Source organism: Lithobates pipiens, unplaced genomic scaffold (assembly GCF_037356315.1).
Source record: "Lithobates pipiens isolate NorthernLeopardFrog02 unplaced genomic scaffold, aLitPip1_a1.2 Scaffold_18, whole genome shotgun sequence".
Taxonomy (NCBI): Eukaryota; Metazoa; Chordata; class Amphibia; order Anura; family Ranidae; genus Lithobates; species Lithobates pipiens.
This window is the reverse complement of record NW_027507758.1, coordinates 379304247-379328639: the sequence shown is the minus strand read 5'-3', so window position 1 is coordinate 379328639 and position 24393 is coordinate 379304247. Positions and strand designations below refer to the sequence as shown.

Sequence of the window (24393 nt, the reverse complement as noted above, 5' to 3'; positions counted from 1 at the left end):
GGTAGTTGTTGAAATATTTCCCAACGTTTGTGCTTTTATTTTTGTTGATGCTGTACACATTGCTCATAGAATCTATCTCGTAAATGTCTTGTTGTTCTCCCCACGTATATTGTCTATGGCAAAAACTGCATGTGATGTATACCACATAACTGGTGTTGCAATTGTAAAAGGAGTCTATAGTAAACTCCTTGCCAGTGGCCTCAGAGTGAAACATTTGACCTTTATTGTTAAAAAAACTAGGGGACAAATATCTGCCCAGACTTGGTGCCCGATGAGAGACTATATTGACCCTTTTTTTAGGATGTCAGTACATACATCATTCACATATAGAATCGGTAAATACTTAATTTTTTGGATGGAATCAAATTCTGCACTGTACAGGGTGGTAATAGTGTGGCTTTCTTTTGAGATGTATAAGAATTACTAGTGTTAACAAGCAGATCATTTCTCTTTTTATTCTTAGTAATGTTCCAGGTCAATTTGATCATCCATCTAGGGTAACCCCTGTCCAAAAAACATCTACATTGGGGACAATGCCTCCTGTTCAAAGGTTATATCGCTGCTACAAATCCGTCTGACTCTTAAAAACTGACCCACTGGAATTCCCTTAATGGTGTGCCATGGATGTCATGACATATCATTCATGTCATGAAGTAGCAGTGTATTGCCCAACAGGAGTTTCCTAGATAGGGAAGTTACTACCCTGGAATCTGTGAGAGTCAATCTGACATCCAGATAACAGATACTATTGTGATCGACTTGGCCTGTAAACGATAGGTTCTTATTGTTCGAATTAAAAAAAATAAAAGACTGATGGCTCGATCTATCATGACTATTAGCAGATTGTCTATGTACCCCAGGTACAACCTTATCTGTGATTGGAAGGGGTTCTTTATTCCAAAGATGTGGGACCGCTCCCATCAACCCATGTATAGGTTGATGAGGGAAGGTGAAAATCTGGCTCCCACCGCGACCCCGCATCTCTGGAGATAGAAAACCCCATCAGAAATGAAAAAAAATTGTGTGACAGGAGGTATTCTAAAACATCCAAAATGTATGAATGCTGGAGTAACACTAGTGGTCAGGCTGCAATGCATTCTGTATGACACAGTGTAGAAGTGTTATTGCCACACAAGAATGATGGATTTTCTTCTCCATCTCAGTGACTGCTAGAAGCATGTGAACCCCAAAATCAGTAAAAAAATCTAACAGGTTTGTTGGTTCTCTGTTGTGAGGGGTTTGTTTAAATATAAATAGCGCTTCTTAGAGTTGTTCTCTAATAAGCTAAAAAAGTACATTCTGTTACTTCTCAGTCAATGAATTGTTTACCAGCACATACGGCCCAACTCTGAATACGTTTAACAAATACGTACGGTAAATAATTGAATCCTAGCTGGAGGAAGGGGGGTAGAAATGACTGATATACAATTCATTAATCTCTCTTGTATCTGCGATTCCCTAATTGTGTTTCATCTTCTCTGTACTTTATCACTCTATTATGTTTTTTATATTGCCAGGTTGTGTATCCTCCTTTATGCATGGCAAGCTGTACTGGATATTATTCTTTAAGTAGCACCCTCTAGTGTGCTAAGTGTATTTTTTTTGTCTATGCAGGTATGGCTGCCAGCCAGGACTGCTTGTTATTGTTTCAGGGTCGGCAGAAATCCAAGGAGAGCTGGATGACTCACAGGCAGCATCTCTGTGACCTCCCACTTATTTCCTGGTTGGGCTGGAACCTTCTGGAAAGATAGGAGGAGATGTGAGGTGGAGCTGTCTGGAGTATTCTGAGGGCCCTGACCAATCCCCAACTTGGATTGGCAGGGGACAGACCTCCTCAAATACTCAGGGTCAGCCCAGCTGGGGGAGGTGTTCAGGGGTTCTACTTTAGCCCTGGTTCACACTGCTGCAACTTGTCTTGCGACTTGAGAATTCAAAGTTGCATGATAAGTCGTGCCCTATTAACGCCAATAGAACCATTCTAGTCGGTGTGACTCAAGTCACTCCGACTTAGAAAAAGGTTCCTTCGCTACTTTTGTTGCGAATTCAATGCAACTTCTTTAAAAGAAGTCATATGCAAGCTGTGATGAAGTCACGTAGGGATGACGGATTCAAAGTCGCGGCACTGTGAACAAGGGCTTAAATCAGGGGTGCCCAACCTTTTGAAGAGCGAGGACCACTTTAGCGACTTGGCAACCGGCCACGGGCCATAATGAGCGTAGGGGGCAGATCACAGGTCTGTGTCCTTTCTAATAAGTGTAAAAGTATGGGATAGTTAACACTGAAACAAAGTACATGAATAGTACCCCGCTGACTCAGCCAGATGCTAAGAGGGGTTTCTGGTAGACATGTGCGATTCGTTTCATACGAATCTCAAATTCGTATGAATTTTCCTAAATTCGTACGTTCGGGAGGATCCGAAATATGAATTGCCATGCATCCGAATTTTGTACGAAATACGAACTTTTGTTTATGAATCTCCAGGAGGAAGTCAGCACAGGGATGGTGGGGGCCCCTCATCTAACGAAAATTCATATTTCAGGTAGGAAATTCTTCAACGGAATTTCGCATTTCGGATAAAAACCAAACTTCCATCACCATCGACTGTCATATTGAGGTATATTTTTGCCTTAAAATTCATTGTAAAGAACGTTTGTACAAGTTAACGAACCTAACGACAATTCGTATCGGATGGATGGGATCATACTATCCATCCAGCTGGATATAGTTGAGGTATTACCTCACATATGCTTGTTTGACTCAGTACCCACCAATATGAGTCCACACCTTCTGGTAAGCATACCAATTTTACTATAAGGTGGTGGACTTCACATTAAGGGAGAAGTGTTTTATTTTACTGTGCTCACACATGGGTGTCTTCTCCTTCACTTCAAGGATTTCATTTTCATGGTGGACTATTCTTTATTGAATGTTGATGCATTCATGAACTTTGAGTGTTATGCCGCGTACACACGAGTGGACTGTATGGCGTACTCAGTCCGTCGAAACACATTTCAGCGGACAATCCGCTCGTGTGTGGGCTTCAGCGGACTTTTTCAGCGTGCAGTCCGGAGTACTAAGTATTTCGGTTTTTTCGAAATTCTGTCCGTCGTACTTTGGTTTCAGCGGACAATACGGTCGTCAGTATGCTAGTCAGACGGACTAAGGCCGCGTACACACGGGCGGACTGTATGGCCTACTTAGTCCGTCTAAACACATTTCAGCGGACAGTCCGCTCGTGTGTGGGCTTCAGCTGACTTTTTCAGCGTGCAGTCTGGCGTACTAAGTATTTCGGATTTTTCGAAATACTGTCCATCATACTTTGGTTTCAGCGGACAATCCGCTCGTCAGTAGGCTAGTTCGACGGACTAAGAATGGCGCATGCTCAGAAAGGATTTACACGGCGAAAGGTTGCATTGCTGTGTATTGGACTTCCTATTTCTAGTCCCGTCGTACGTGCTGTACACATCATCGCGCAAGCTTTCGACGGACTGTTTGTGCATCCGTGTGTGGTCAAGTCCGTTCATTCGAAAGTAGGACGGACTGTCCGTCTGATTGTATGACGGACTAAGTAGGCTATACAGTCCGCCCGTGTGTACGCGGCTTAAGAATGACGCATGCCCAGAAAGGATTTACAGGGCGGAAGGGTGCTTTGCTGTGTCTTGGACTTGCTATTTCTAGTCCCGTCGTACGTGCTGTACACGTCATCGCGCAAGCTTTCGACGGACTATTTGTGTATCCGTGTGTGGTCAAGTCCGTTCAGTGGAAAGTACGACGGACTGTCCGTCGGATTGTATGACGGACTAAGTACGCCATACAATCCGCTCGTGTGTACGCGGCATTATTGGCTATAGCACATTTTTTTCATCACTCAATTTTGGCATACATTTTGTCAATGCACTTTATATATATATATATATATATATATATATATATATATATATATATATATATATATATACATATACATATACATACACATACATACACACACTATGCACTCTGTACTACAAGTGCACTTGAAAGTGCACTTGTAGTGCAGTCACTGTAGATCGCTGTAGATCTGAAGGGAAGCTCTGAAATTAGGGGAAGCTCCTCTGATTTTATCATCCAATCATGTGCAAGCAAAAATGCTGTTCTTTCAAAACCCCTTCTTCACTCAGAGCCCCCCCCTAGATCCCTATAGTTCTATACACCCCTCAGAGCCTTCCTCCCCTTCCCTCCTTCTTCCCACTGACAGTCCTTTTCAGACTGACACCAGTGATGTAGTGGCAGTTTTTGATACTAACGCAACATAAAATTGTCCCCCTTACCTTACCTAAACCGCTGACAGACACATTTTTTTACTTCTGGTGACTAGTGCTGGGCGAGCAGTTCAGACTGAGCATAAGTTCGACCCAGGTCTGGTATGGATTTTAAGGGGAACCCCACACCAAGGGGCCGGGATCTGGGGGGCCCCCTGATTCTGATAAGCCTCCTGCCCGCAGACCCCCACAACCTCAGCCCAGGGTTGTCGGGAAGAGGCCCTTGTCCCCATCAACAGCCACCCCCCATGTTGAGGGAAGGTGGCCTGGTATGGTTTAGGGGGGCGGGGGGCGCTTGCTCCCCCCACTTTTCCTGACCTGTCAGGCTGCATGCTTGGATAAGGGTCTGTTATGGATATGGGGGGACCCCGCGCCATTTGTTTACATTTTGGCATGGGGTTCCCCTTAAAATCCATACCAGACCCAAAGGGCTTGGTATGGATTGGGGGGATCCCCCCCTGCCTTTTTTTAACATTTTTGTATTGCCGGAAATGTTATTGCATTGCCAGAAATGTAAATGTCTTTTCTGTATATATGTCAGTTTTGCTGCAGCAAGTTCTATACGGGGGCGATCCCTTAGTCTACCACTTTACAGGCAGAATAAGGGGTCGCCCCTCCAGACACTATGTTTAAAGGAATTTAATCCAAACTTTTTACGTTTGGTAGTTCTGGTGCAAACCAAACTGGGGGGTGTTCAGCCCAACTCTACCAATGACACCAACATAGGGACATTTCCTTTTTGTCACTCTTACCCTCTTTGTGCACTAATTTTAAACTCAGTTTGCTGAAGTGTAACACAACTACTGGTACTATTTCAGCATATGCCACAAACATACAATTTGCTCCATGCACCACTAGGTGGAGGGGGCAGTTTTCCCCCATCTTCGCCCTGGGCACTGGATAACCTTGTCCCACCCTGCTGGTGACATATCCTTTGCATGGAGTGCTTTTAGTCTTCAGCCAGTGGTTGCTTCAGCATCCACTTACTCTACACCAGTGATGGCGAAGCTTGGCACCCCAGATGTTTGGGACTAAATTTCCCATGATGCTCAACTGCACTGCAGAGTGCATCAGCATCATGGGAAATGTAGTTCCAAAGCTTCTGGGGTGCCAAGATTAGTCATTCCTGCTCTACACCTACTCACAGGAACATGTGGTGCATTGGGAATATTGGGGTTGATTTACTAAAACTTAAGAGTGTAAAATCTGGTGCAACTCTGCATAGAAACCAATCAGCTTCCAGGTTTTATGTCAAAGCTAATTGAACAAGCTGAACTTAGAAGCCAAATGACTACCATGCACAGCTGAACCATATTTTGCACTCTGTTTAGTAAATCAACCCCTCTGGACATATAGTAGGACAAACTGCTTTATTTGCCTCACCAAATAGTGTTTTATTCTGTAAAGAATATAAACAAAACCTCATAATCCTGAATCCATGCCGGAAAGTCTCCTTTGTTCTGCAGAGTACCATCACAAATTAAGGTCATAAATGTCTTACTGGGCAGCGTTTTTGTGCACTGTTACCCTGGATAATACTACTGCTAGACTATACATTGTCTTCCTAGGTTTTGAGGTGCTCTGTTTCATGGGTCGCCAGAGCTGTTTATGTGCATTTTCCCGCAACCCCATCAATGGCACCCATTATTTCTATAACACAATTTTGAATAACACTATCTTCCAGTACAACGCAACAATCTCATTATAGCAGAGCCGCCTGTATTTATAAAAACGCCTATCCCTGACTGCAGTGATAATGAGCCATAATCAGCTTCTTATTCAGTTATAATTGATTGAGGAAGGGGGAAGTACAAGAGCTAGGCAGCTGCAAGATAATGAATGAGAAATTGCTCTCTTCAAAGAACTTACAAAACCCATTTTTCATCAGATTCCAGAGCACAGCAAAAGACTTGTCAAAACTGCAAGTGCAGAAAAAAATGCATTTGCTGCAAAATCAAAGAATTAAACAGCACTGTGAACTTTGGAATAATGTTTAAACAAATGGTGTTTAATGTTTAATATCTGCTAAAGAATTTGACTGACAGGTCACTGCACAGTTTTATTGAGGACTTATGATGTCGTGCTGAATACATTCAACTAACACTGTTAAATACATATGTAAAGGAACTCTAACTGACAAAATAATTTCAATGCTGTTCAGTAATTTTTTGTAATTATTACAAACCTGCCACACAGCATACCCAGAAAGGTGAAGCCGCTAATATATACATCGTTTTGTCCTGTAAGGGCTGGCAGGAGGAATCACAGACTGTGACAAAGGATGCAGGAATCCAAACACACCCAGAAGTATGATCCAATGCAGTGTATGCACATTAAAAAGAGGAGCGCTACCCAAAAGGGGAAGCTCCGCTTGTTTGCTACCTCCCCTCTCCACTGCCACATTTGCCACTTTTTTTGGGGGGGGGGGGGGTGGATACCTGGTTTTGCTCCCAGTTCCAGCTCAGATCAGAAGTTCAGCCCCTTCTCCTTTGTCTGCAGTCTTCATCACAGACATCACAGATCCCAGAAGACTACAGGACCATTTACAAAGCACATTGCGACTCGCGCATGTGCAGTAAGAAAACAGGCTGTGGCTTCGCTTCCAGTTTCCCCTCCAAGACATGCTGGCACCTGCATCCGAAGCCAACTGAAGAATTGGTTCAGGTGAGGATATTACTGGATCCCTGGACAGGTAAGTGTCCTTATATTAAAGGTCAGCAGCTACAGTAGTTGTATCTGTTGACTTTTAATTTGTGGGAGCCTGGAGCTTTTCTTTGAGGTGTGTTGCCTCACACTGCAAAGGGACCACAATATAGACCTGCAACATTCTTGGTAATGCAATGCACCCCAACACGGAAGTACATAAACATGCAATGTTGTGCACTGCAAAGCAGGTGCATTCCCTTTGTCATGTCACTTAAAATGAATGGCATTACAATGCACTAACACATAGTTTATGTATTTCCCATGCACTGTGGCAACATGGTGTTAACATAACTACAACACATAGGTATGAATGGGCTCTTCAGGCTGGGTTCACACTAATACGAATTGGATGCGGGTTTCTCCACATCCAATTTGCATGACAGGAGCCTGTGACCGCCTCTCAATGAAGCCGGCTCACACATCTCTGGGGTGGGCACAGAGCAGATTGCACATGGGTCCTATGTATATTTGGCTCCTTTTCAGGCACATAGTTAGGCCTAATTCATCCCTGTAACGAAGAACATCCTTATGTGGCAATAGTAATGGGAGTGGGGTTTTGTTTTTTGCAAAATCTTCTAAATTCCTTTAGATAGGAGCTTTTCCGTGCGGTCACATGATGCAGTCTGCTCTCACTCCCAAGCAGAGGGATGCCAGTGGGAGGGACTGTTATTCCTCTCTCACTCTGACTTTGTGAGAACTGATTTTAATTTCTTCTCATCTGCATCATAGAGGGGAGGAGCAGCTGCCAGGGAATAGTATTACTCAATAAAAGCAGGAGTAGAGGGGAGGGGCAGGGAGGAGATCAGATTTATACAAGGACTATGGAAATGACAGGGAGAGGAGGGGGGAGATGCAGAGGCGCTGAGGAGAGAGCTGGATGATGAAGGCACGTAATCTGACCACATTTTCATGGCTCAGCACGATTGATAAATGTGGTCAGTTTAAACAATGGTACACAGGAACTGTGCTATATCTTGTGCCTTAAAGGGACACAAGCATGTTTTTTTGTTTTGTTTTTTAGGGTTGCAACCACTTCAAGTATCTTTTGTTACAGGAGCTTATTTATTTATTCTGAAATTGTGTATCTTCATGTATGATGAAAAGTCTGCACTACCCCCAATCAAATAAATGAAAAAATCAATATATAAAACTATGTGATGACTGAATATAACTGATAGTGCTGCAATCTAAATAAAAACCAGAATATTCAGTTTAAACACATGTGTAAAAATAAAAATAGATGCACTACTAATTATTTTGTGCAGACTAATATTATCTGGAGCTACACCTGTGCTAAAAAAGCAATAAGTACACTATTGAATGAACAAGTGTGCTGCTAAATGCACAGTGAAACAAATTAACTGATCTAAACCACAAATCAGCATCAGCATGAATTTAAGTGAAAACAAAAAACAAAAAAGTATACAAAAATAATAATAAGTCGGCACACATTAACTGTTCTAATCAAAAAACAGATGATTTCTTCACAGTCAAAAATCCTCATATAGTAGCGGAGAGATGATAAAAGCCAGACGGCTGCTTACCAGACAAGTCGGATTTCTATAATGGAGATCTGATAGGCACAAGCAGGCAGACACACCAAGGACAGCCATCCAGATCCGCTCCTCTACTATGGGGACCGACCTCAAATATACTCCGTAGGATCCACACTTATAGATAAGGCAGTTTCAATGGGAACATCATGGGAGAAAAGAAAAGTGCTTCATAGCATGATATATTTAAGATCCAAGTATGTTTATTCAAAAACCATGGCACAACACTGCACCACAGCACTTTAAAATGTTAAAACATAACACCGCAGGCACTATCAAGAAACAGCAAGCACTTCTAAGAACCAAAAAAATGAAGGAACACAGCCGCGGCTCGCGCCAGCTGGCTGGGGCGCGATGTGTGAGAACGTCCACTAGCTCCACCCAGTGCTGCGTTTCTCCTTATTAGGCTTCCACAGGGAAGCCTGTGGAAGCCTAATAAGGAGAAACGCAGCGGCTGTGCTCCTTCGTTTTTTTGGTTCTTAGAAGTTTTTTGATAGTGCCTGCGGTGTTATATTTTAAAGTTTTAAAGTGCTGTGGTGCAGTGTTGTGCCGTGGTTTTTGAATAAACATACTTGGATCTTAAACAAATCACGTTATGAAGCACTTTTATTTCCTCCCATGATGTTCCCATTGAAACTGCCTTATCTATAAGTGTGGATCTTACGCAGTATATTGGAGGTAGGTCCCCGTAGCGGAGGAATGGATCCAGATGGATGTCCTTGGTGTGTCTGCCTGAGTGATCTCTCCTGCTTGTGCCTATCAGATCTCCATTAAAGAGATCTGACTTGTCTGGTAAGCGGCCACCTGACTTTTATCATCTCTCTGCTATTATGTAAGGATTTTTTTACTGTGAAGAAATCATCTTTACTGGGAGTCTTTGTAAAAGAGTTATTGCTAATGGAATTGTATTGTACCTTCCATGGACTTTCTTGTGAATAGAATTATGTTTTTTGATTAGAACAGTTCATGTGTGTTGACTTATTATTATTTTTGTATCATTTTTGTTTTTTTGTTTTCACTTAAATCCATGCTTATGCTGATTTGTAGTTAAGATCAGTTAATTTGTTTCACTGTGCATTTAGCGGCATACTTGTTCATTCAATAGTGTACTATAGCTCTGATAATATTAGTCTGCACAAATTAATTAGTAGCGCATCTATTTTTATTATTACACAATTGTGTATCTTCAATAATTATATGATATTGAAAACAAACAGAACTTAAATAAAAAGGTGTTATTTTTATATTTTCCTAAAGTTCTGCATTAAGATCTTGCTGTGCTGTGTATGAAACAGGTGCTAACTTACAGCAAATGTTAAAAATATCCACACACACCTTTAATTTTGCTGAACTTCATTCAAACTGTTAATTATGTAACGCTTATCAACCCTTTTCACCAAGCTGAAAAGTAAGCTCTTTAAGATTTCCCGTGTGTGCCAGTGTTAAAGAACCAAAAAAAATGTTGACAAGATAATATATGTAAATGATCGATTTGATACATACACGTGATATTAAGAAACTGGTTGCAGGTGTTCCTAGGTTGCAGTGAACTAATTTTACTTATGCAGCAGTTTGTGTCATTGCACTTCAGGACATAAGTCTGACCTTTTAAAAAGTAAAGACTACAGTATATAGATTTTTTTTTTTTTGAGGGAAAAAAAAATGAACAGCTTTCATTTTCCTAAAGCTTAAGCAAAAATGGAAAGACTTCAACAAAATGTCATCTTTTTAGCAGAGTATTAGAGTAAATGGAAAAGCCTTTTAAGGTTACAATAGGCCTAAAATGGCTCCTGAGGTTTCTGGAAGCTCTTTTCAGCAATCTTGGACTTGTTATGACAATTGTGCTTTTTTCTTTTTTTTTTTTCTTTTTTTTTACAAAAGAAAATGACCTGTTAAAAATGATGCCACACAAGTGATGATCAAATACACACAAAAAGGTTAAGAAAAATAAAATACAAAGAACACTAAAATAACTAAAGTAAACGTGTCTAAATATATGAGAAAAGGAGAAAAGGGTTTGGGACTTTATATGTGGACACCAAATTGCGCCTCGATCCCCAACATTTGAATAAATGAGAGCAAGGTTTGGGACTTTATATGAAACATGTAGCCTGGGAGGTATGCTGTGTTGCAAACCTGTCTCTCATTTATTCTCTAAATATATACTATAAACGAACCTCCCAAATTGCATTTTTAGAGGAAACACCCATCCTGGCAACCTTTCTATTTTGCAGAGCTTCTCTGGTGATTTTTTCAACATATTTTTGCCATGTTTTGACAAAGATGAAACATAATTTCAGAGATAGATTTTGTCAATGCATAATTACATAATGCACTTTATAATTATACCAGGACAGGAAGGCAGATTAGGACAGAGTAATAATGACCATGTAAAGATTTTAATCTATCCCTGTTTAATGAAAAAAATTGTAGTTTGTATCCACACTGGAGAGATTTTCTCATTACTTGTTTTTGTATAGAAAACTCAGTTACCATCAGCTGAAAATGAATCCTAAAATTGGTAGCACATCCCATTGTAAAAGTCCTACACATTAGGTTATATGTAACTCTACCATGATAAAAGTCCTTTATATAGCTGCACAGAAGAGCTGAGGTTGCAACACTGCTGTGTGACTTTATATTGCCCAAAATCCCATGGCTTTGCAATTAGATCTAAAGTTATGGGTTCAATGGTTTATGGGTCAAGGGACGAGTGGAGCAATTTTAGCAAGACTGATTTCCCTATTACATGATTTCCTGCAAAACAATTATCAGTTTTTTCTTTATTTAGGTGGTGTGTTTTGGGGTGCTAGGGGGGGGGGGGTATTTTGAACATTTTTAAAACACATTTCAATTAATGTTCTTGGTATTTGTGATTTTTTTTTTGTGTACTACTGGCTTAATATTTTTATTTTACTTTTTCTTCTGCTTTTTTTTTCTGTGCAAACAAAACCATAACATAACAAAGCTTAGAAGGGACTATTTCTGGTGCAAGAACAGGCTCAAGACAGTTGAAACGAGCTTTCATAATCTTCACAAACTGTTAAAAGCTCAATGTAACCATCAGAAAAAAAAACACCTTAAGTTTGCCTTGCCCAACAACTCAAACATCTTTCACCAAAATGATGAAATTGTAGTGTAATCTCTGGATTATTGTTGAAATCTCCCTATTTACCACCAGTGACAAAATCAAGGAGGACTTTGAGTATTCTTTATCCATGAGAATCCTGTAGGCTCTGATTGCCTCCCACAATCCAAAAATATATTGGTGGATTAATTCTTCCTCACCGGACAGGCAAAGTCATCATGATGATCTGTTCAAGTGAAAAGCAATAACAAACTTCTAATGCCAGCTGTTAGCTGCTTCTTCCTGCCTGCATCCTGAAAAGTAAATAATGTTTGGCATGTAAATGAGAACCGTTGATCCATGTTACAAGTCATTTAAAGTCACACAGGAGGAGTAAAGATCGCTTACTTCCTGGAACCAGCAGGGATAGACTGAATACAGTATGAATGCAAGTCAAAACTTTACAGAAATAGGCTAGGAACAATAATAAAATACTGTATACAGCCAGATAATGAATTTCCAGACAAGACAGGGAACAAGTCAAAGCATCGCCGTAGAACTAATAGACATCTGGCTAGCTGGTAGTCAAGGGTCAACAGCCTCTTAGTAACAAGACACTCATAGAGCAAAATTCAGAGCCCACACCATTGAAAACATACCTCCTGCTGACTAATGTAAATGACTGCTGACCAATTCCATACGACAGTGTGATCAGCAGGTGAATAACACAGTAAAGGCAGGAATCTTACAGGAACTGCTTGCCATCATGAAAAAAAAAGTAAAAAAACTAAAAACTTATAGAAATAAAAAATGGGGCAGATTTAATTAATCACTTGTTTTTTTTCTGCCAACACCCTTCTTATGTATCCAACTCATAATCAGATTACATTCTGGAATTGTGTTATTTCTTGCCCAGCTCACAACAGCCCTGCATGCAAAGATGAAGCAGAATACTGAGAATAAGCAGGCAAGTGACCATTAGGTAGCTGTCAGGGCTGGGCTCGGCCCTTCCGTCTCTGAGCTGGCCACTAAGCTGTTGGCTAATTGCCAGCTCCCATTTCTCTCCAAAGTTACTCAGCTGTTGATGATCCTGCTTGTCAGTCCTGCCTATTTAAGCCGTCCAGTCCAAAGGAGCTCTGAAGAAACTATCTCCTGCATTCCTGTTTAAAGACTGGCTTTGCTCACATCCCTTCTGGCTCCAGATTCTGCTTGCTTTTCCACTACATTGATACCCGATTTCTGTCTTGGCTGACTAGTGTGACTTGATTTAAACAAGAGTGATTTAACCTTACTTCTGTCTTGGTCTGATTTCATGTTTTCTGACAGTAGCAATCTCAATTAGACTCAGGGAATGGACACCACTAGACAGAACAGGGTTGATTTACTAAAACTGGACCACTCGGAATCTGGTGCAACTATGCATAGTAGCCAATCAGCTTCTAACTTCAGCTTGTTAAATTAAAGTGGTTCTAAAAGGCAGACTCTTTTTACCTTAATGCATTGTAAAAAAAACCTTCTGGGTGCAGCTCCCCTCCCTAATGTCTCCCCTTATACATAATAGCCCCATCTCAATCCAGCAATGTGCATAACAGCAGCGAGTCTCCCAGGTCTCTCATCATTGGCTAACATAGCAGTGAGAGCCATTGGCTCCTGCTACTGTCATTCACAGCTAGTGAGCCAATGAAGAGACAATGTCCATTCAAAGGAGCATGGCTCGGGGACAAGCTTGCTTGAGTGCCCCCAAAGTAAGAGGCTTGGTGGGAGACCCAAAAAGAACAGGATCGGGGCTGCTCTGTGCAAAACTATTGCGCAGAGCAGGTAAGTATAACGTGTTTGTTATTTTAATTACAACCTTTAGAAATCACTTTAAACTTTGACAGTAAAATCTGATTGGTTCCTTTGCAGAGCTGCACCAGATTTTGCACTTTCCAGTTTTAGTAAATCAACCCTCAATGAGGGAACAGCACAAGACATAAATAGTGAGCATGACTAGACCTATGGAGTGGACAACACCGATTGTAGGATTGACCACTACTATACTCTGAGGGTAATGACCAGTATAAGAGCCAAGGAACAACATTCACTACATTTATGAACTGGCCACTGCATTAATAAGGGATCGGCACAACCACAGTTACTATAGTTCGAATGCACTTGTGATTACAGCCAGAAAAGTGACCACCAGTAACAAGAACTATAGCCAAGGTAAACACTTCTACTGTTGGTACACTATTAATCATAAAAGTTATCAAGGTTTGTCAGGCTAAATCGAACAGTTGTAAGCCAAGTGGCTGCACTTGGAGCCAGTTCAGTCTGTACTTAAAGTGTCATTAGAACCAAGGAAAATACTTTCTAGAGCAGTGTCAGCTTAGAGAACGACAAAAACAACCACAGGTATGTAATGAAATAATCTATAGATAGTCAGCTCCCTGCAGAAACTCTTTGTCAGTGTGCTTTTTGTTTGCCATCTAATTAAATCACATTTCCTTTTGGCCCTCTGTGTTTTCCAAATGTAGTTGTAACGTTAATTCATTTAATGCATTGTAAGTCTGAATTATTTACTGGTGATAAACAGCATTTGCTTTCAATTAAATTTGAGTCACATGATTTTAATGCCTTCCCTTCCATTTTCTAGTGAGGATAATTTAATAAAAAAGCTATTCTCTACACATTAGTAACCTTTGTATTACAGAGCTCTACTTAATATCAGTCTAGTTTCCCTAATTAGACTTAACAGTTTCCAATTACTTTTCTTCTCTTGGATCGGAAGATCTACCTGAATTACTTTTTTCTTCAACTTTGAATCTTTTTTTTGATAATGAACAGTATTAAATAGTATATATAGAGGTGTTAACGTGAAGGTATAGCATCATTTTGGGAAATCAACTATTTTAAGCAATTTTTGTTGTGCTTACCCATAGGGTAGTCAGAAATCAGGAGTTGGCAGAGTCAGAGCTAGGTAAATGTCCTTATGCTTGCTATATTTTCTGCCTTTCCTATGTGCCATATCTGTCGCTTCTCAAGGAAACTAGACCCACTCTCTGACCTTTCTTGTTGGGTAATGTGGGTGTGTGAATGCGTTTGTGTCCTCCTTCACGGGTTGGACTGTGTGTGGATAGGCAGAATCTAGTCAAATTCTGTGATCTTCCTGACTGTAAACTGAAAAGGAGCTTAGAGGCACCTCATGTTGATCCCAGTTCTCTGCTAAAAGCAGTGGATCAGGCCTAGGAAAAATGGCCTGCCAGTGTCAATCATGTTACATAGGGGAGACAATGGTCCAGGCCAAATTAAAAGTATTTTTACAAGAACTCCACTATCCTGGAGGAGAAACAGAATTAACCTGTTTAATTGATACTGGTGCAAGCTGATCTGTTTTTAATAAAGAGGACTTACCTCCAGGATTATTATCTGAAAATGTTATCTCTGGTGTTGTCATAACCGGGACCTCTACTGATTTGGTTGAGTCCAAGCCACTTAAACTCAGGCTAGGACAGCAAACAGAAATTGTCCCTAAAGTGTTAGTTTCAGACACAGTTCCTACCAATCTTTTAGGAGCTGACATTGTGAACCAAATTCTAGCAAACATAGACTACACTCCTACAGCCCAAGTGGTCAGTAGTCTGTCAGGGGAATTTTTTTTTAAATTCTGCCCGTGGAGTATTTTTAATCCAAGACTCCATTCCACCCTTTCCACTAGAATTGGAAGTTATTCCCGCCTTTGGGCAACCACGAAGGGATGATCATGTAAATTTTGATACAACTTTCACATTTGCACATGCTTGCTCTTGCATTAAATGTAGAAATTGTAATATTAATCAACTAGAGATTACTGCTTAACCCCTAACCGACCAGCCGCCACAGTTATACCACAGAAGGTTGGCATGTCAGCGCAAATGGCCGTAGCTGTACGTTGCTTCTTTTAGACGTCACAGCAGGCGCACGCACGTGGCCGTCAAGTGTCCTCAGAGCCTATGCGTGTGGCCAGCGGGCACTAGTGACAGAGAGAGAACTGGGATCTGTGTGTGTAAACACACAAATCCAGGTTCTTTCAGGGGAGAGGAGAGAGATTGTGTGTTCATACTAAGTATGAACAACGATCGCTCTCCTCCCCTAGTCAGTCCCATCCCCCCTACAGTTAGTTCACACCTAGGGAACACAGTTAACCCCTTGATCGCCCCTTAGTGTTAACCACTTCCCTGCCAGTGAACATTTATAAAGTAATCAATGGCTATTTTTAGCTCTGATCACTGTATAAATGTCAATGGTCCCAAAATAGTGTCAAGTGTCTGTTCTGTCCGCCGCAATGTCACAGTCCTGATAAAAATCACAGATTGCCACCATTACTAGTAATAAATAAATAAATAAATAAATAAAATGACATAAATCAATCCCCTATTTTGTAGACACTATAACTTTTGCTCAAACAAATAAATATACACTTATTGCGATTTTTACCAAAAATATGTAGAATACATACATAATCGGCCTAAATTGAGGAATACAATTAGTGTTTTTTTATTTTGTTTTGTTTTTAAATTGTATTTAGTATAGAAAAAAAATACAAAATATTGTGTTTTCTTCAAATTGACGTTTTTTTTTTTTTGTTTATAGCGCAAAAAATAACTGCAGAAGTGATCAAATATCACCAAAAGAAAGCTCTATTTGTGGGGGGAAAATGGGTACAACGTCGCATGACAGTGCAATTGTCAGTTAAAGCGATGCAGTGCCTTATCACAAAAAATGGCCTGGTCGGGAAGGGGGCAAATCTTTCCGGGGCTGAAGTGGTTAAAGTGTATCTAAACCAATAATAATAATGGAATATATTGTAGCTTACCAGTTATTTTTTTAGGATTCTTTCCCTTTAAATTTCACCTGGAGATCCTACCAGTAAAACAGCTCCTGTACTAGGAGAGGGAGTGTGGTAAGGCAACACCCCCCCTCCTCATTTCTATAACATAGGTTGCAGCTGACTTGCTCATGGTCAGAGCTGGTGGCCCTGTTACTCCAACCAAGGGATCGCTTAGCTCATAAGCAAGGTGCTAATGCTTAACACTGAATTTTAGGTTGAGGTTTAGCATACGTTTTACTATACCAAGTCATTCGTTTTTTCCCAGATATAGCTGTGGCCAAAGGTTCACAAAATATATTAAAACTGATATAGCAATACCACCCAAAATAAAACACAATCATTTTAACTCAAAGTGACTTACTTTTGCACTTCTCCGTGAGATCTTTGCACAATAGATTTCAGTAGTGGTTCAGGCCTTGCTGATATTTTAGGGGATGTTTTAGGACTTGTATCAGAATCTCCACTGTCCTCCTCCATGGCTTTTATATAACTCCCACTTCGCATCCTTCGACAGGGGATCTCATCATCTTTACTACCAGAGGGATACCCTCCCCAGTCATCTTGAGGCACCTGTCAATATGTCATAAATAGTTATAAAAGTACCCATGTTATTTGATATTCTAGGCATTCAGGAACAATAGCTGATAAACAAGAACATGACACAGAACCCACGTTTTTAGATGCCTGTTCATTCCTTCTGGTATGTAATAATAAAAATATGGAAAGTTACGTTCCACCCTATTGTACCTCACATGTACAGTACTTTGCAAAAGTGTTCACCCCCTTGGCATTTTTTGTGTTTTGTTGCCTGACAACCTGCAATTAACATGGATTGTTTGAGGATTTGCATCATTTAATTTACAAAACATGGCCACAACTTTGAAGATTTTTTTTTTTAATTGTGAAGCAAACAAATAGAACAAAATAACAGAAAAAGTCAATGTGCATAACTATTCACCCCCCTATACTTTGTAGAACCACCTTTTGCGGCTATCACAGCTCCATGTAGCTTTGGATAAGTCTCTATGAGCTTGCCACACCTTACCACTGGGATTTTTACCCATTCCTCCTTGCAAAACTGCTCCAGCTCCTTCAAGTTGGATGGTTTGCTCTTGTGAACAGCAATCTTTAAGTCTGACCACAGATTTTCCATTGGATTGAGGTCTGGGCTTTGGCTAGGCCATTCCAACACATTTACATGTTTCCCCTTAAACCACTAAAGTGTTGCTTTAGCAGTGTGTTTGGGGGTCATTGTCCTGCTGGAAGGCGAACCTCTATTCTAGCCTCAAATCACACACAGAGTGGTACAGGTTTTGCTCAAGAATATACCTGTATTTAGCACCATCCATCTTTCCCTCAACACTGACCATTTTCCCAGTCCCAACTGCTGAAAAACATCCCCACAGCATAATGCTGCCACCACCATGTTTCACTGTGGTGTGATGGTGTTCTTTGGATGATGTGATGTAATGTGTTGAGTTTGCACCAGACATAGCGTTTTCTTTGATGGCCAAAAAGTTCCATGTTAGTCTTATCAGACCAGAGCACCTTCCTCTATACATTTTGGGAGTCTCCCACATGGCTTTTCGCAAACTCAGAATGTGCCAATTTGTTTTTTCCTGAAAGTAATGTGTTTCTTCGGGCCACTCTGCCATAAAGCCCAACTCTATGGAGTGTACGGCTTATTGTCATCCTATGTACATATACTCCAGTCTCTGCTGTGGGACTGTGCAGCTCCTCCAGGGTTACCTTAGGTCTCTTGCTGCCTCGCTGATTAATGTCCTCCTTGCCTGGTCCATGACTTTTGGTGTGAGGCCGTCTCTTGGCAGGCTTACTGTTGTGCCATTTTCTTTCCATTTGGTTATGATAGGTTTGATGGTGCTCCTAGGGACTCTTCCCTTACTAGTGAGGGGCTCAATTTGCCAAGACTCAAGAGGCAATTGACACAACTTGCGGCTCCCCTTGAGCACTGCCAAATGCATGTATCCTACTCATCCTCTCATTTTTAGCAACATTGAGCCTTTCCAAGTCCTTATCCATTACACTGTCATTCTGACACAACATTACTCATCTGTTTTGCGATAGACAAAACCCCTGCTATGTATGTGCCCTTTTCAGATCCTTTCAACTGGAGAGGGTTAAGTTCTGCAACAGCCAACGCACCAGTGTCTACTGGCCCTGCAGCCTCTTTATTTGTCACAGCAGCAATAGTGTCCACCTCACTGTTACGCAACATAGCCTGCTGGGGCATAGTTACTGCATTAAATATTGCAAGTGCTTTCCTGTGTCACCCAGTTTATCCTGTCTGTGCTCCAGTCATCAGCACTCTGTAGCACTGCTCCCTCTGCCCAAGCAGACACAGGTGGACAGAGTGGTTTGGCAGCAGGTCTCCTGCACCAGTCACTGTCAACCACATCAGATTGTAACAATGCATGCTCCACCATTTGAGACATTTTCCCGTTCTGTTCCACCTGAGCAGTATCAGAGCTGTCCTGGACCCCCGCCGTCTCCAACACAAGGAGTCCTCATGAGATTTCTATGGCCAACTCTGCAGCACTGCATGTGGTTGCCATGGGAGACACCAAACCATCAACATTGTCAGAAGTACACTTTTTAACATCATTATTATCCACATTCCTGCCTTGTATAGGCTGCGTTAGTACATTAGCAGTTTGAGATTGTAGGATACTTAGTACATCACTTTTCACCTCATGAGAAACACACTCACCCATCAGGGCAGTGTGTTTCTCATGAGGTGAAAAGCGATGGAAAAGTGTGGATAATAACACTTTTCAACAACATTATTATCCACATTCCTGCCTTGTATAGGCTGCGTTAGTACATTAGCAGTTTGAGATTGTAGGATACTTAGTACATCACTTTTCACCTCATGAGAAACACACTCGCCCATGAGGGCGGTGAAACAGTTGTCCTGGGAAACCCCAAGCTCAGGCACCATGAGCTACTGTACAGTCTCCAGGGACACCTCTGTTGCACCTGTCACAGTTGCTAGGGGCAATGGCACACATTTCTCAGTGGTCACCCCTGACATATCTGAATGCAATACCACATTTTGACCACCAGCATTTTTAATCTCATTAGTGAGAAACACATTATATTCATTTTTACCACTTGTCTTCCTGCTACACAATACTCTGCCTGAAGATAAGTCCTTATCAGTTCTAGGTAATGCTGTGGGTTCAGCATTAATCTGTACCCCCCCCCCCCCCCCCCCGCACAGCAGCAAGTCCTTTTTGGTAGCGTGTCCTCTCACAGGACTTGCCACTACTTGACTGGCATTAAACACAGACTTAGTCTCTCACACATGAAAATCGGAACAGCCTAACCATTCCTGTTGGTAGGTGATGAACACTTGAATTGAGGACATAGTATATTTTTGGCTGTGCTCTCACAGGCTAATGCCCCCACATGGACACAGAGCAACATTGCAGCCTTCTTGGACGCGCCAACATCCCCTGCAGGAAACACAGCTTCTCTGTTGCCAGCAGCAACAGCCACCCCCTTGGAATAGGAACCTGGGGATTGCAGTTACAGGCTTTTCCTCAAAATCATTACACTCAACTGTATTCCAGAATCTGGGGCAAGTAAAAATACTGTGCCCTGCTACCACGTTCCAGGCATAAAACAACTTCACTCCCATCTCTAAGGGAAAGCAGAGCCACTTCTCTGCTGTAGCTCCTCCTTTCTGCAAACAGACCTTTTCCAGTTGCTATGGAAGATGGCACTCCTAGCATGCAGAATCTCACTGGCATCTCTATGGGGATTGCATGCCCTCACTAACTACACCGCAAACAGCACCCTTCCCTGAGTGTCTTGTACAGGCTCCCCACACTGCATCCTCTTGGAAGCTTAGGACTCTGCACATTAATAACTGGTCTCCTTACACCAGTGTTTCTTTCCTTTTCCCTTTGCTCCAGTGTGGAAAAATGCATATTGCACCCGCCTGGGGCTTGTTCTGTCAGTAACAACCCCTCCAGGCACAGGGTTCTGTCTCACCTCAGAAAACATTGCTTCCTTTTTGCATTTTGACAGCCCCATCTCTGCAGTCAGGCACACAACACTTAACACAGTTCCTTTTTACACAGGAAAATTTGGCATACTGTCTCTTTAAGACTTGCAAGCAGCACACTTTTACATGCAGACTCCACTGGGTTCACATTAGTTGCTCCTCACAGCATTGCTGCAAAATAATTTCTTGCTACTCACTGTTTTTGGTGTGTGAGGATCTCAATCTCTTCCAAATCTGCCCAAAGCAATACCTCCACCATATGTAAGATTGGGGTGATCAGACTCAAGCGTTAGGTGCGTTTTCAATGAGTGCACCAGTCCAAAACTATTTTTTTTAAAGGGTACGGTAGCCCACTTAAACAAGCCAAAAGGTCGATAACGAGTAGTTGCAGGTTGGCAGCAGGGAAGACAAGAGCAAGGCACTGGCCGAGAAAGCACAATAACCTGGCAGAGAGAAAGTGCTGAGACAAGGCTTATAAAGGAAGTTAATGGGAGGAGCAAGGAGTTCAAGGTTCAACAGTAATCAAGACACAAGGCAGGATTGGCCAATTGATGAGGTAGGCTTGTCCAATAGATCAGGCAGGGAGCTGTCCAGCATCCCAGATAGCTCAGTGGGAAGAGTCAACACCGGACATAGAAGAGGTCCCAGGTTCGGACACTAAGATTAGGATACCATTAAAGTTTGTGTGCATGTAAAGGCAGGCATCACAATACTTTTGGTAGTATAGTGTATATATGTGTAATGCATTAATAGATTTATGTTTTGGTGATCTGAAGAAAAGTAAAATAAAATATAACATTTACGATCTTGAATTCATGAAGTGGTTGTAAAAGCAAAAGGGTTTTTATCTTAATGCATTCTATGCATTAAGATAAAAAACCCTTTGTGTGCAGCAGCCTCCCTAATTCTTACCTGAGCCCCACCTCTATCCAGCAATGTGCATGAGCGCCTCGGCCGTTTAGGACTCTCCCTCCTGATTGGCTAAGACACAGCAGCACCACCACCATTGGCTCCCACTACTGTCAAACAAAGTCAGTTAGAGAAAGAGGGGGCAAGGCCGAACCATGGATCCATGTCTGAATGGACACCCGGAGCTGCGGCTCGGGTGCCCCCATAGCAAGCTGATTGCTGTGGGGGCACTCGACAGGAGGAAGCACCAAAGAGGGACCCGAGAAGAGGAGGATCTGGGCTGTTCTGTGCAAAACCACTGCACAGAGGAGGTGAGTATAACATGTTTGCTATTTTTAAGAAAAAAAAAAAAACACAAGACTTTAGTATCACTTTAAGGTTGTTAAATGAACGCATACATGACTACAATGCTCATTATACAGTAATAACAAGTACTGCTTAAAGTATTATAGGTATTATGGAATTTAATGTGTATTGCTGTGACCTCTAAAATAAAAAGCTTTTGTCTGGCTGCCCAATTCATTTTAAACTTAACACACTGCTGGTAAATTTCTATCTTTTAGAGTGTCATAATAAGAACCCATCAAAAGAGTGCAGTATGCACAAGCAAATGTCAGTTGCTAAGCAACTTGGTATGCTGGCGAATTTCCACTTCTTTGAAATAAGGACAGTTAGAACAGTACATTTTATCCCAATCATCATATCATAGCAGAACAATAACAACAAAGTCAAATGTCTGCAGCTTGCAATATCCGGGCCTTACGCGAACCTGTCAACATTTAAAATATTCCAAACGAAAGGTAATCTATAGGAGAAGGTACCACAGGATGCTTGATGTTACCCCTATTAAACAGAATGCCCTCCTACACATTTGCCCTCAAGCAAGCTGAAAATGGCTGACAGCTTTATTTTCAGTGTAGACAGCATTCCTACCCCCCAAAAAATAAGCTTTCAATAACGTTTCCTTGTAATAATGAGGAAACATATGGTATAAATAATAAGGGCTGTAAGTTGCCTTATTGTTGTATTGTTTATACAGTAGTTGAGGGTTTTAGGGCCCATTCACACTTGTGCTATGTGGGAAAGTGTGCAAAATGGCAAGTGTTAACCTACATTACAACAACACATGGCACTACATCTGCTCTATGCATTGTGCAATTTCATATTTGGGTGAATGGGAAACAAAGGCATTGTACAACAGAACCCCAAGCATGATGCACAGCAGTGCATCACAATGCATATACTGTGCGATGTGGTGCACTGTGTTTTTAAATCATTATTATGTAGAGGTTTTGTATCTGTTGTGGTGCAATAATACACATGCGCTAATAGATTAACCACTTCATTACAGGCACTTTCACCCCTTTCCTGCCCAGGCCAATTTTTAGCATTCACAGATGTTGCATTTTAAATGACAATTGTGCTGTAATGCAGCACTGTAACCATGTGAAATTTTTATCATTTTCTTCCCACAAATAAAGCTTTCTTTTGGTGGTTTTTTATTTTTTGCTAAACAAACAAGAAAGAGGGAGAAACTTGGTATTATACATCGCAAAGCTTTGCAGGTTTGTGTTATTGATCCAGGGCCAGTTCACACCACACTTTTGCGATACAAATGCATGCACATTATTGATGCATTTCAATGCATTCCATGTCCATGTGTTTTTGATGCAGAAAAAAACCCTGCACTGGACTGCATATGGTGTGAACTGGTCCTCGGGTAGATCCACTGCATCACCAACAGGCAACAGATGGTTCTCACTGAAGCAAAAGCTTTTGCAATGTCTGGTTGTGATCCTCAGAATTGTCTAGAGTGACAGCAGACAGATCAAGCAAAAAAGAACATGCTTGAACAAGGACACCCTTGATCAGGCACTTGCTGAATTTAAACATTACACAATGCAATGCACACATTTGCAGTACGTTGGTGCAGAGTTGTAGGGGCTCGAATTTTGCTGGTTTAGGAGAACAGCCCTTTTTTCCTGTCTCTCAGTTCTGCTGTTGTATTTTAGACATGTGCACTTCATTTTGGTTTGGATATAAATTCGGACTAATATTTGGTTATTGGGAGATTTGGATGTATCCGAATCTCCAAATGAAATAGTAATGAATTTTGTTGAAATTTGTTAAGTTTCATTTTGTATATTTGTTTTCTAATGAATTCCAAATTTTGGAGCGATTCAAATTCTGATTGGTCGAAAAATGGTCGACCGATTAAAATTCGGTGTTAAAAATAGCTGGTTGTTAAGGAGCGGGCTGGGAAGCTGGCTGCTGTGTCCTTAACAAGGATGATTTATCAACTATCAGCTGGCTTCCCTGCTGAGAGCTGAAATGTAGACAAAGCAATAGAAAAAAAAAAGATGTGAGGTCCCCCCTGAAATACATACCAGACCCTTATCTGAGCATGCAGCCCAGCAGACCAGGAAGGAGGGGGGCAAGAGAGCGACCCCCCTCCTGAACCATACCAGGCCACATGCCCTCAACCTGGGGGGTGCTTTGGGGCAGAGGGGGCTCTGGCCCCCAACCCCAAAGCACCTGGTCCCCATGTTGATGGGAACAAGGCCCTCTTTTCCAGAAGCCTGGGTGGTGGTTGTGGGGGTCTGCGAGCTTACTGGAATGTGGAAGACCCAAATTACAAGAGGTCTCCCAGATTCTGGCCCCCCGTGTGAATGAGTATGACGTACACAGTACCCCTACCCATTCACCAAAAAAGTGTAAAAAGTGAGTAGAAAGCACAACACAAGTTTTTGACAAGTCCTTTATTAATAAAACTAATAACAATGGCCCCCAAAGTAGATCAATTGTCAATCACCCCGGCTACCACACCCAGAAAAAAACAAAACCTCCCACAGTCTGCCTGCTCCTCCTTGTGACAGTTCTTAAATAGCTAAGGACGGGGCCACCCAGTGACATCACCGGGTGGCCCACCTTCTTGTGATGTCATCAACCGAAGCATGCTGGGTTGTTGACATCACAAG

General features: G+C 41.6%; 1 protein-coding gene across 5 annotated transcripts in view; it reads right to left on the bottom strand.

The window, feature by feature from the left end:
• DLGAP2 (DLG associated protein 2) overlaps positions 1-24393 on the bottom strand; it is a 1292461-nt gene that overhangs the window by 211389 nt on the left and 1056679 nt on the right. For all 5 annotated transcript variants that reach the window (XM_077487763.1, XM_077487764.1, XM_077487766.1 and 2 more), the window contains one exon: positions 16838-17046. In XM_077487763.1, the coding sequence (XP_077343889.1) occupies positions 16838-17046 (209 nt within the window). The remainder of the gene's footprint in view (positions 1-16837; positions 17047-24393) is intronic.